General features: G+C 41.7%; 1 protein-coding gene and 1 pseudogene across 2 annotated transcripts in view; one reads left to right on the top strand and one right to left on the bottom strand.

Annotated features, from left to right (window-relative positions):
- LOC126965284 (ring canal kelch homolog) overlaps positions 1-13,567 on the top strand; it is a 45,714-nt gene that overhangs the window by 9,122 nt on the left and 23,025 nt on the right. For both annotated transcript variants that reach the window (XR_007729512.1, XM_050808797.1), the window contains exons 7-8: positions 7,717-7,791; positions 9,500-9,559. Coding sequence is in view for 1 of the 2 variants with exons in the window: in XM_050808797.1 (XP_050664754.1) it covers positions 7,717-7,791; positions 9,500-9,559 (135 nt within the window). In the remaining variant the exon portion in view is untranslated. The remainder of the gene's footprint in view (positions 1-7,716; positions 7,792-9,499; positions 9,560-13,567) is intronic.
- Positions 4,206-6,666, bottom strand: LOC126965317 (uncharacterized; annotated as a pseudogene).

Consider the following 13,567-nt stretch of genomic DNA (forward strand, 5'->3'; position numbering starts at 1 on the left):
CCATGATATTGTTGAATTACCAAGTTTAAATACAAAACCTGAAAATGATTTTCTATCTAGTTCATTAGAAGCCCAATCCGCATCTACATAGGCACTAAGTTTCATACCACTTTCAACATAAGTAAGACTTTCCAGTGAAGTTCACTATAACAATCATTAAATTGACTTAAAATACTAACAGCATTAGCTATATCAGGCCTAGTACACACTACAATATACATCAAACAACCTATCAATTCTCTATATGGTAAATTTAGACCATGATTACTATTACATTTCTCAAATTTTTATCCAGTCTCCATGGGGGTGTTGGCTGGTTAACAATCTGTCATGTTAAAACGGTCTAACACCCTACGAATGTATTCTGGCTGACCTAAAGAAAACATACCATTCTTTCGACATAGTCGCATACCAAGGATGTGATGGGCTGGCCCTAAATCTTTCATCTCGAACTGAGTCATTATCTGCTGTTTAATAAAAGGTTTCTCTTTATGGTTATTAGTAAACAAAATAATATCATCAACATAAAGAGCCAAGATTGTCATGGTCCCATCATCATGATTCTTAATGAATACACATGGTTCTGAGGAAAATTTTCTAAAACTCATTTTGTTTATCAAAATAGTATTAATCTTTTCATACCAACTTTTAGAAGCCTGTTTGAGACCATAAATTGCATTATTCAAGCGATAAACCATATGGGGCTTTTCTTTATCTATAAAACCTTCTGGTTGTTCCATGTAGATGGTTTCCTTAAGATCACCATTAAACAGAAAAGCTGTTTTTACATCTAAATGATCTATCTCTATATTTTTCTCTGCAGCTAAAGCAAGTAAAATTCTCAAAGTTGAATACCTTACAACTGGCGAATAAGTTTCAAAGTAATTAACACCATGTTTCTGTGTGTATCCTTTAGCAACTAATCTAGCCTTATATCTAAAAAATTCTCCAGTTAATCCTCTCTTCTTTTTGAAGACCCATTTACATTTGACAGGTCTTTGACCCTTAGGCAGTTCAGTCAATATCCAGCAGTTGTTATCAACAAAAGATCTATACTCATCTGACATAGCGGCTCTCCATCTCTCAGAATCTCCACCCTGCAAGGCCTCTGTCACCGTCTCTGGTTCACCACAATACCAGCTCGCACTGGCTGAGTATGCAGACAGCTCGGCCAGAGAAGCTTCATAGTAAGATTCAGCAGATTCTGAAGAGTCTATTGTCGTTTCACCTGGAATGTAAGTTTCATCGAGCGGATCATCTGATTCAATACTGCTCACAGATATTGGGCTTATTTGTGTAGGCTGCCTGCGACTGACAACCGGCCTTTGCCGTTGTGACCTTATAGTAATATTTCCATCAGATCCCGCATTACTGGGGCTCCCCCTGTCATCACATGGAAATACAGGTCTACTAGGTGGATCAGATGGGTCAGACTGACCATGGGTCTGAGGATTTTTGTGTAGTGACACTTCTACTGTGTCCGTAGGTTCTGGTGTGACTGATTTGTAAAATTCATTTTCCAAAAATGTAACATTCCTAGCTTTTATGCACACCTTAGGATTAGTTGGATTTAGTAATCTGTATCCTTTGGTCTCATCACAATATCCTACAAAAATATATTTATCACACTTTGCATCAAATTTCTTTCTCTTCTCAGCTAATGCATATGCTAAACAGCCAAAAGTTCTCAGGTGAGTCATATTTACCTTTTTATTTGACCATTTGTGCTCAGGCACAGTGTCCCTCACCGCCTTGGTGGGCGATCTGTTCTTCAGGTACACAGCCGTATTCACAGCCTCCGCCCAAAACCGCTGGTCGAGACCGGCATCGAGAAGCATGCATCGTGCTTTCTCTACGATGGTGCGGTTGGCTCGCTCTGCAACACCTTTCTGCTGCGGCGAGTGAGGCACTGTGGTCTGGTGGCGAATTCCACACTTCTTTAGGAACTCCTGAAAGATATTATTAATATATTCTCCACCATTATCGCTGCGAAGAACCTTGACCTTATTCCCTGTCTGATTTTCAACTAGGGCTTTATATTCTCTAAATTTATCAAAAACCTCATCCTTTGATTTAAGAAAATATACATCTACAATCAAGGTCTTTCTACTGTAGTCATCTATGAATGTGAGGAAATATTTACTTCCACTAAAAGATGCTTGAGGCATCGCACCACATAGGTCTGTATGAACTAACCCTAACTGTTCTCTAGCCCTACTAAGCGACTTCTTGGGAAACGGCAGCCTGGTTTGCTTTCCATGTACACAAGAGTGTGAAAGTTGAGTTATCAAAATCAATACCAAGAGCCATACCTTTTAGTAAATCCATACTACGCCTGTTCAGATGTCCCAGCCTGCTGTGCCACACCTCCTGCGACCCCCTGGACTGAGGTGCCGACACTACCTGCTCAGAGTTTGGACCTGTGGACGAGCTATAACATTCCTGCCTAAGTTGAGGCTTATCTAAAATGTAAACACCATTTGTTTGTGTAGCTTGAGCGACAACCTCATCCCCATCTAAAATCCTACACAAGTTGCCCTTAAATGTACAGTAAAACCCTTTTTGGTCATCACACTAACAGATAATAAATTCACTGATAGGTGAGGAACATACAGTACATCACTTATGGTCCTTAGTAGGGGAATTTCTACCTTTCCTCTACCCGATGACATCAATATTTCACCATTTGCAACTTTGACAGCAATAGGAGATTCACTCACATAATCAGTTAATGAATTGAGGTTATTACACATATGATTTGTCGCTCCGGAGTCCACATACCAAATATCACTGCCTTAATTCACTGACATCGCACAAAACAAACTTTTATTCTTCTTCTCTTCCTTCTTTGCTCCCTCAACACAGTCCTTGAATCTGTGCCCGGGCTTTTTGCACCGAAAACAGCGGATAATATTATTCCTCGGTTTACTCACAGCTAAATCCGAATTAGTGTCATCTCTCTCAAGCCTCCGTTGATACTCCTGTGTTAACCGGGCTCTAACTGACTCTGTGGTGAGCTTCTCTGAAGAGTTTTCCAAGGTCATTATGAGCGGGTCGTAGTTGGATGACAGCCCACTCAGCATAATGACAGCCAGAAAGTCATCCTCCAATCCAGCACCGATGTCTTGTAGCTGCTGACCGACGTCGCTTATTTTATTTAAATAAGTCTGCATGTCCGTGAATCCTTCTAGTTTTAATGCGAACAATGTGCGCAACAGCCCTAGGCGCCTCGTTAGACCTTTACCTTCGTACACATTTTCGAGATTTTTTCCACGCCTCGTTTGCAGTTTTTGCGTTTCTAATATGTGTCAACACGGGGGGCTGCACGAGCAAACAAATACGCGCCAGCGTCTTGAGTTGCTTTTTGTCGTCTACACCTTCCGTTTTTTCAACGGCGTCCCACATATCCTCGTGGATTAGTAACATCCGAACAAGGAATTTCCATGTGGAGTAGTCTTCCATACCTCTGTCAATTGTGGCTCGCGATATCGACTCCGCCATTGTTGCGTAGTTGTAGATTTCACCGCCGATATGTTGAGGTTATAACTAACTTGTTATTTAACAAAATATGGATAACTACTATTGCCTGAAGGGCTGGGCCCATAACCTGAAGGGTGTAGGCCGTGAAAAGAAAAGATTTGAAAAGGATCAAACTTTATTTATTTTAAATATTTTGGGAGCACACAGAAAAACGCAGCGAGTCGATGGTCAGTCGCAGGCAGAGAGAATAGACGTTTTACAGGAGTAAAGATAATACAACACCATAGACAAACCACCTACTCCGTAATGCTTCGTTTACACTTCCAACAACGGTTGAAAAAACGTGCGAGCTTGTACATGGCACGGCAAAATCACCGGGCGAGACATTGGCCAGGTACGGGCTAGTAGCGGCGTTTTTATCTGGGGCTGTGTCGGACGTGCTGTGTCATGAATTTTCTTACGAAAAAAAAGATTATCGTTGCTTATTACATATATAGGAAACGGAAAATAGAAAAAAAAAAGGGAAAGACGGTTTTGGATACATCCGATTTTAGAAAAAAGGGAAGAATATGGCCCGTTTCATACCCTTGTCAAGAACCAACTGAGGGAAGATGAAGACAAGTTTTACAATTATTTTAGAATGCAGAAAACTACATTCGACAACTTGCTTCAAAAATTATCCAAGAAACTAAAACATCAAGATACTATCATGCGACAGAGTATAGCGCCCGCAGAAAGATTGGCTGTAACTCTGAGGTAAGTACAAAATCAAATGACATACTTTAGTTTAAAATTATTTATTGCACACAAACAAAATTGTACTGAATTTGAATTATTACTTTAAGAACATATAAATAAAAAATACACTACGCTGAATATGCTACTGGAATGCGGTTCTAAAATCGAATTCGTCTTCAATAGAACCTTGAGAATTTGCCGAGATACTTTCCGCATTTACACTGTGTGCAGATAATTGCGATTCGGGTCGGTAGTGTATTGGCTCCATACCAGAACCCTGTCCAAAATCATGTGAAGACGTCTGTGGACGACTTATTCCAAAGCACGATCTAGCAGCTGTAGAATATCCATGTGACGATTGCGTATTTGAGGATGCTGCACCACTTAGATATCCTTGATGGCCTTGATCCCATTGGTTTGTTGATGTGGGTATATACTGAGAACACTGTCTTTGTTAAATCATTTTAATTATTGAAATTACTTGAAATTGAAACTCTATCATATTTTCATCATTGAACTTGTCAACTGTTTCAGTAATTCCTCGAAAAAAGTTCATACTACGGCTTTTCTCTGTCTCATCTCGTTCTGTAGAATCCATAAATTTCATGAACCTAATGTCAACTTCACTTGGTTCATTTTTAATCTTTTTTAATTTTTTAGCCCTCTGTGTCTCACTCCTTTCACTATTTCCCAATCTTGATTCATTCGGATCTGCACTATCATTATTGAGGCTAGAATCATAAACTTGTTCAGACATGTTAGAATCGGTCTTGCGATGCTCAACAATTTTTTTAGGAACATCATTTCATCATAAAACTTGTATTTTCTTATTTTTTTTGCTCCAGAGCCAGACTTACATTCATAAATTTTTTGTCATATTTTATCAAACTATCTTTCATATTCGTCCACTTCTTCATCACCATTTGCCCTGAAAATAAATAATATATTAATACTCGAGTACGGTGAAGCCAAGAGTTAATTATTACTTAGACCGGTATGTTTGTATTTTGTATGTATGTACATATGTTTGTGTGTAAGTAAGTATGAGTGTGTACTGTGTATGTATGTATGGATGTGTCTGTGTGTATGTGTAATAAAAGTGCATATAATTAATATTTAACCCTCATTTAAAAAAAATACAAATAATTATATGGGTATCAAGTATTAAATACATTAAAATATATATTTACTTATTTACACAATAAATATTCTATAGTTTTTCAGATGAGAGTAATTTATATCTGTACTAATGAGGTTTTGTTTTATATTTCAGGTATCTAGCAACAGGGGATACCTTTACTGACCTACACTACAGCTATAGAATTGGAATAAAAACCATAAGTTGCATCGTACGTGAAGTATGCCACTACATTTGGTTAGAACTCTATAAAGAATATATGAAAATGCCATCTAAAGAAGACTGGCTACAAATTGCTAGCAAATTTCACGAATCTTCCAACTTTCCGCTGTGCTTAGGGGCGGTCGATGGAAAGCACATCAGACTCATTAAGCCAATCGACAGTGGCTCAATGTTTTTAAATTACAAACTTTTTTTTTCTATAGTTTTGATGGCTGTAGTAGATAGCGATTACAACTTTATATTTGTTGACGTTGGCGCCTACGGAAAGGAGTGTGATTCCAGTGTTTTTAAAGAAACACCATTTTGGAAAAATTTAACAAACAACAGATTAAACCTACCCAATACAACACGTTTGCCTGGAACTGATTATGATTTGCCATTTGTGTTCGTTGGAGACGAAGCCTTTGCTTTGCGTTGCCACTTACTTCGTCCATTTGGAGGTCATCATCTCGATCAATTAAAACGAACTTTTAACTATAGACTCACAAAAGCACGAAGATTTGTTGAATGTGCGTTTGGAATTTTATCCAATAAATGGCGCATTTTTCACCGGCCAATGAATGTGTCTATCGATTTGGCAGTTGATATTGTGAAAACCTGTTGTGTTTTGCAAAATTTTATACATAAGCAGGAAAACTTTCAGTTTTATAATGCGAGTGAAAATGAGTCCACCCTTGATTCAGAATCGAAAAACCTATGACGAATGCAGTTCGCGGAAGTTGAGTTGTCTAACGAAGGTCGCCTCTCTTATCAAAACAACTATGCATAAGTAAAAAGTTAATTCAATAAATATCTGTAACTTACCAAACTTGTTTTTTTTCATCACCACTTAAATCTTCAAATGTGGGCTTCAAATGAATAAATACATCTTTCCAGGAATCATATTTAAGCCTCTTATTTTTATAATCATCGACGGTCTTATCCCATATAATAGGCCTTTCTTGAATCAATGTAATTAATAATTCTTGATTTATGCTCATTTTATTACAAAATCGGGAATCAGCGTATGTAAACCGTCACGAATCCGTGCAAACGTCCGGCGCCGTCGACACGCTCCCATAGACTGCCATACAACACTGATGAAAATCGCGCCGTGCGTAGACGCGGCGCGCCGAGGGGCAGGCACGGCGCACACGGCCGCGGCGCCGTGCCGTGGCGCCACCGTGCGCGTCTACTAGCTTTCATAGTAATCCATACAACACTGACGACCGTGCTTACACGCGGCGAATTAACCGTACATTTTCACGGCGGTAAACCGTGCGTGTACAAGATATCTAACTATCATGGCCTCAAGATACAGCCTCGTGACAGACGGACTGCGGTGTCCTAGTAATAGGTTTCGTTTTTCCCTTTGGTGACGTCATCCTAATAAAGGGCGCAGGGCGAGTAACGCACGCCACGAGATATATCTTTATATATATAATTCTTCTGTACGTGTGTTGACAGTGTACTCCTCTACACGGCTGGACTGATTTTAATGAAATTTTCTGTGTGTGATCAAGTGGATTCGAGGATGTTTTAGATTCACAATTGAACTACCTCCTAAATGGCTGGACCGATTTGATGATTTTTTTAGAGTGTTTCAGTGAATTTGAGATTGGTTTAGATTCTCAATACAGTCCACATATAATTCTCCTGCGTATGTTAGTAAACTCGTCCTAACGTCTGCACCGATTTTTCAAATTTAAAACGTGTGTACAGGACAACGTCTGTCCGGTGAGCTAGTATATATATATTTATATACTAGCGTACCCGACAGACGTTGTTCTGTACATAATAAATAAAATACTGTTTTTAATGAACTTATCAATAATATTTTATAACATCAAGAATTAAATCTTAAAAAATTCACCCTGTTGTTATAATTAGATTGTTTCACAGCAGAACTGTCAAACCTTGCGTCAATAAAACCTATAAGCCCTTACAAAACAAATACTGGAAATAAAAATAATTGTGTGTCCCAAATCGAAATAAAAAAACTATTCTATCTCTCAAGTTGGACTAAACTGGACTCCATGAAATAATCCCCATTTAAACCCGTTCATTAGTTTAGGAGTCCATCGCGGACAAACAACGTGACACTTCGTTTATATATATTAAGATATTTGGACTTTATGTTGTGGATGTGGTGTCGGCAGGTGCTGGAGACGGAGGAGTTCCTTACGCTCGACGCGGAAACCCTGGCGCGTCTGCTGGCCAGCGACCACGTCACGGTGAGCACTGTCCATTACGTGCTTCTTCTAGTCGCTTATTTAATAACATAATATAATAATACTGACACACTCTTACACAAATTGTCTAGCCCAAAACTAGGCATAGCCTGTACTATGGGCACAAGACAACGATGACATATTTCATACAATAAACTTACTTAAACATACATAAATACTTATAAACATCCATGACTCGGTAACAAACATACATATTCATTCATATAAGTGTTTGCACTTACCGGTATTCGAACCCGGGACCTCTAGCTCAGTAGGCAGGGTCACTAAGCAACAGGCAATAGGGGCCGTCTATTGTAGACACACAAACAAGCTAATCTAAACTTTACAAAATTAACCAACACACTATCTGCAACATTATGTACCGGTTAGACTTCTTATAGGTGTTTAGCCTGTTGTACTAGTAACAAGAAAGTAAAATAAAAAAAACTTATAGTATTTTTAAATACGATTTTGTTCTCATCAAATCAAATAGAATTCATTTCAGTTACTTTAAAAGAATATACTTAAATCCCATGTAAATAATGGTCCCGTGTAGGGAATAGATATCAGGCAGTTGTTGTCAGCACTAACATTTCAGGCTGGACAGGTTTCCTTTCCGGCATCCCTCAAGGGTCTCTATTGGGACTACTTTTACTCTTAACAACTGCATCACAAATCTATGTGACGCTTTTGCTCTGCATATAGACCCGTCTTGTTTAGAGGGGTATTGTATTGCTAATAATCTAGATCTTAATCCCTATTAGTGCTCGGTCTCATCCTTTAATCGAACATGAAATATAATTTCTTTTGTTCATGCACTTCCTGATTAGCTTCTTAATAGATAAGGATCTGTACGTGACCTCGGAGAGAAAAAATATTTTTATCTACACCCAAGATTCTAAAACAGTTAGCAGCTTATTGCTAACATTAAAACACCCAAAGTCCTAATAACCATTACATCATCGAAACGAGTGTTGTAATGAAATTCAGTACAACACTACACCATCCGTTTTTATAATAACACGTCTTTGGATGATATTATGGTTACTAGGACTGGCTTTTTTAATGTTAGCAGTCAGTTAACTGTTCCAGAATCTTTTATAGAGCATTCATATTATGGGTGTATATAAAGTTTGTCTCAATACCTAATTATCAACAGTTGTATGCAACTGTTATTAAAACAATTAGTGATACTATTATCCCACATTCGTGTTTTAATACCCTTTATTGCACAACAGTTGCATAAATAACTATTACATCCATAGTGATTAATTCATTAATAAACCCTTCAAAGATCTTGGGTCAATAATAACATATAAATACTGGTAAAATATTACATTAGAAGGATTGTTTACCATGTGGGAAGATTGCCGAAGAAGCACATGCCGTTTAGATTTTCAACAGTCAAGCAGCACAGAACTGCTTGCAGCCTTTACGTTATTTGTCTTCTCATCAAGTCGGCAAAATTAGTTTTTGGGGCTTACCGGCGAGAATTTTAATAATATACTTTAATAATATTATATTTACACCTCTTTAATACTAGTAGCTATTTGAAGAGTTGCTTTAGATGGTTAACAGATTCCAAGGTATTGTTTAATTGTTGTTTTGTTTTGTTTTTCATCATTATTTTTAATATTTGTACACAATTTCTGCAACTGCTGATTTTTTGATACTTTGTGACTGATAAGTTATTAACTTTTGTGATCGGCAGGTCCCCAACGAGGAAATGATCTTGGATGCCGTGGTGCGCTGGGTGCAGCACGAGCCCCAGGTATGAGACGCAAAGTGCGGGAGTGTTTAATATCAAAATTTTGGATACTTTTCGTTTGATTTTTAAGAAGATATTGATGTCATTTTTCCATTTTGTCCTGATTAGGTACTTTCGATTTCAGTTTCATATGTTTTTATTTGATATCTGTCATGGTTAATGAATAATCGTATGGTCACAACTTAACGATTATACTATGTATATAATACATAGTTCGACGGACAGATGGCCATTTTTTTTTTTTTTTTTTTTTTTATGGAATAGGAGGACAAACGAGCGTACGGGTCACCTGGTGTTAAGTGATCACCGCCGCCCACCCTCTCCTGCAACACCAGAGGAATCACAAGAGCGTTGCCGGCCTTTAAGGAAGGTGTACGCGCTTTTCTTGAAGGTACCCATGTCGTATCGTCCCGGAAACACCGCACAAGGAAGCTCATTCCACAGCTTCGAGGTACGAGGAAGAAAGCTCCTTGAAAACCGCACTGTGGAGGACCGCCACACATCCAGATGGTGGGGATGATATCGTAACTTGTGGCGTGTCGTGCGAAGGTGAAATTCGGCGGCAGGAATCAGGTTGAACAGCTCTTCGGAACACTCCCCGTGATAAATGCGGTAGAAGACACACAATGAAGCGACGTCTCTACGCAACGCCAAGTGATCCAGCCGTTCACAGAGTACTGGGTCCCCGACAATTCGAGCTGCTCTGCGTTGCACGCGGTCAAATGGATCGAGCTGATACTGGGGTGCGCCAGACCAGAGATGACAGCAATACTCCATGTGAGGCCGGACCTGCGCTTTGTAGAGCGCTAGAATGTGGGCCGGCTTGAAGTATTGCCGTGCTCTATTTATGACGCCCAGTTTCTTTGAAGCCAGTTTGGCTTTGCCCTCCAGATGGCCACGGAATTGGCAATTGCTCGAGATTTCGAGACCCAGTATTCCGATACTAGGCGAGGCTTTAAGGGAAGTGTTCTCGAAGAGCGGTGATACGGCAAATGGGGTTTTTTAGTGGTAAACGCGCAAACTTGAGTCTTCTGGGGGTTAAATTGGACAAGGTTCAACTTACCCCATTCCGCGACCTTCTCGAGAGAGGACTCGATACACAGACACAAGTTTCACCCGGCACTGGTCGACGTTTTCCCGAGAGAGACCTGCATGGCCCGTGTATACGGCATCACCAGTGCTGTCGTCTGCATAGCAATGCATGTTGGCGGTGTCCAACATATCATTGATATGCAGAAGAAACAGCGTGGGAGATAGCACACAGCCTTGGGGCACTCCAGCGTTCACGGGCTTGGGATTCGAGCAATAACCGTCGATAACGACCTGTATGCTGCGCCCAGTGAGGAAGCTGGAGGTCCACTTGCATAAGCTCTCGGGAAGCCCAAATGATGGAAGTTTTGCGAGGAGCGCCTTGTGCCATACACGATCAAAGGCCTTCGCTATATCCAGACCAACTGCCAGGCCTTCCCCCTTGCTTTCAATAGCCGCCGCCCATCTGTGTGTTAGGTATACCAGAAGATCACCAGTCGACCGACCATGGCGAAAGCCGTACTGCCGGTCGTTGATCAACTGGTGACCCTCAAGATATACCAAGAGCTGGCGGTTAATTATGCTCTCCATAATTTTGGAGAGTAGGGAGGTAATAGCAATAGGCCTGTAGTTTGCCGGATCCGAACTGTCTCCTTTTTTTGGGATCGGATGGACAAGGGCTGACTTCCATGAATCAGGGACTACGCCTTTTGAATAAGAGTGCCGGAATAAACGCGTTAGCACCGGCGTCAACTCAGGGGCACACGTTCTAAGCACGATTGGAGAAATGCCATCCGGCCCGCTCGACTTCCTGACGTCCAACGAAAACAGAGCTCGCCTAACAGTTTTCTGTCGGAACTGTACTTCAGGCATGGAGCTCTGACACCGCGGGATGGTCGGCGGTGTTTTTCCGTTGTCGTCAAGAGTCGAGTTGGAGGAAAAAAGAGTGCACAGGAGATCGGCTTTCTCTTTTGCCGTATGGGCCAGGGTGTCATTCCTCATGTGCAACGGCGGCATGGACGGCTGGTTGAAGTTACCAAGAGCAGCTTTCGACAACGACCAGAACTTGCGTGTTCCGGTCGGGTAACTGGAAAGCTGCTCGCCAATTTTGACGACGTGCTTCGATTTCGCACGGGCGATTTGCCGCTTAAAAAATCTGGAGGCACGGTTATATTTCCTCTTCAGAACTTTGCAGTTCGGATCCTTTGAGCCCAGCGCCGCAACCCAAGTTCGATACGCCTGTTTTTTGCAGTCAGATGCTGCTTTAACTGACGCATCGAACCAGGGCTGTGATCTGCCACCGATCGGTACTACAGAGCTTGGTATAAAAATATCCATGCCCTGCAGTATCACATCGGCTACTGCAACGGCGCAGGCACTAGGATCATCCGAAAGGAAACAAACCCTGCCCCAAGGGTAGGATGCAAAAAAGGAACGCATCCTATCCCAATCTGCTGACTTGTAGTGCCAAACGCGGCGGGTCGCTGGTGGTCTGCGACGTTGGCGTCGGATAGGCACTACACTCCTGACCAGGCAATGGTCGGACGTTCCGAGAGGGGCGTCGACAGAGACCTGGTAACCATCGGGATGTGTAGTCAGCAGAAGATCTAATAAGGACGGCATGTGGCTATCCACATCCGGGAGCCGCGTCGGCGACTTAACCAATTGGGACAGACCATACGCCAATGCAAAATTATGCACAGATCGCCCTGCGTAGTCTGTGGTACGTGATCCAAGCCATTCGGCATTGTGCCCGTTGAAATCACCCAAGACTACGATTTCAGCGGAGGGGATCTGAGCAAGCACGTCATCAAATGCCGCTTGAACGCAGCCCATGAGGTGATCCGTTTCTGCGTTACCACTATGGGACCTGTAGACACACGCATAGATGCGGACGCGGTCCTCTAAATCTACGCGGAGCCAGAGAGTAGACAGGCCCCTACCCTCAAAATTGCCGAGACGGCGACAGCAGATATCCTCCCTAACGTACACACATACCCCGGCATGAGGCATGAAATTATGCTCAATTTTGTACCCGGGGTACGTTAAATATGACGTATCGCTAGGTCGAGATATCTGCGTCTCCGTAAGGAAACACAAGGCCGGCTGCGCCGTCTCAAGGTGGTGGTGGACGGCGTTTAAGTTGGAGTGAATTCCCCGGATGTTACAAAAGTCCACATTAAGCGTGGAGCGGGGTGCCGTGGTGTTGCTGCCCTGTTTGTCCTGTGACATACGCGGTACTGTGCCCTCCCCAGAATACGAGGGGCAACCCGAGCGCGAATGCTCGGGGAGGGATTCTCCGGCTCTACAAGAGCCGGTACCCTCCTGGGGTAATTTATTTTTTAGGACCGCTCTCATATTTTGTTGGGGGGGGGGGGGGGGTGAATGGCCTCCGGTCCTCGAGTCTGGCCCGATTGTGCTGACGTCATAAGACAGCAGCGTGACTCTCCCACTTTCAAGGGGGAGGCCTTTGTACAGCAGTGGACGTCTTGTGGCTGATGATGATCATATAATACCGTGTGAATGGTTGGTGGACTTAGGCAACAAACGTCAGAGTAGCCCTTGTATTAAAATAAATGAGGTTCTCCATCTAAAAATACTCTTGAAGGATTCCAAGACACTATAGTAGCGAAAACGTTTCCAAGAGTGTATTTTAGGATTTGATAAGTTGCTAAGAGCAGCTTCTTGTAAAAGGCAAATGGATTTAATTATTATTACTCAGTTACAGATCAGATTACGGATAGACATTACCATAAAGTAATTTATTAATTAATTACATAATTCACCAGTGGGAGCCCTTTGCACAGGATGCCGGCTAGATTATGCGTAAAACAACGGCGCCTATTTCTGCCGTAAAGCAGTAATGTGTTTCAGTCCTAAGGGCGCAGTAGCTAGTGAAATTACTGGGCAAATGAAATTTTTTCAACTTTTGTCTCAAGGTGACGAGCGCAGTTGTAGTTCCGCTCGGAATTTTTGGGTCTT

Source organism: Leptidea sinapis, chromosome 7 (assembly GCF_905404315.1).
Source record: "Leptidea sinapis chromosome 7, ilLepSina1.1, whole genome shotgun sequence".
NCBI classification, from domain to species: domain Eukaryota; kingdom Metazoa; phylum Arthropoda; class Insecta; order Lepidoptera; family Pieridae; genus Leptidea; species Leptidea sinapis.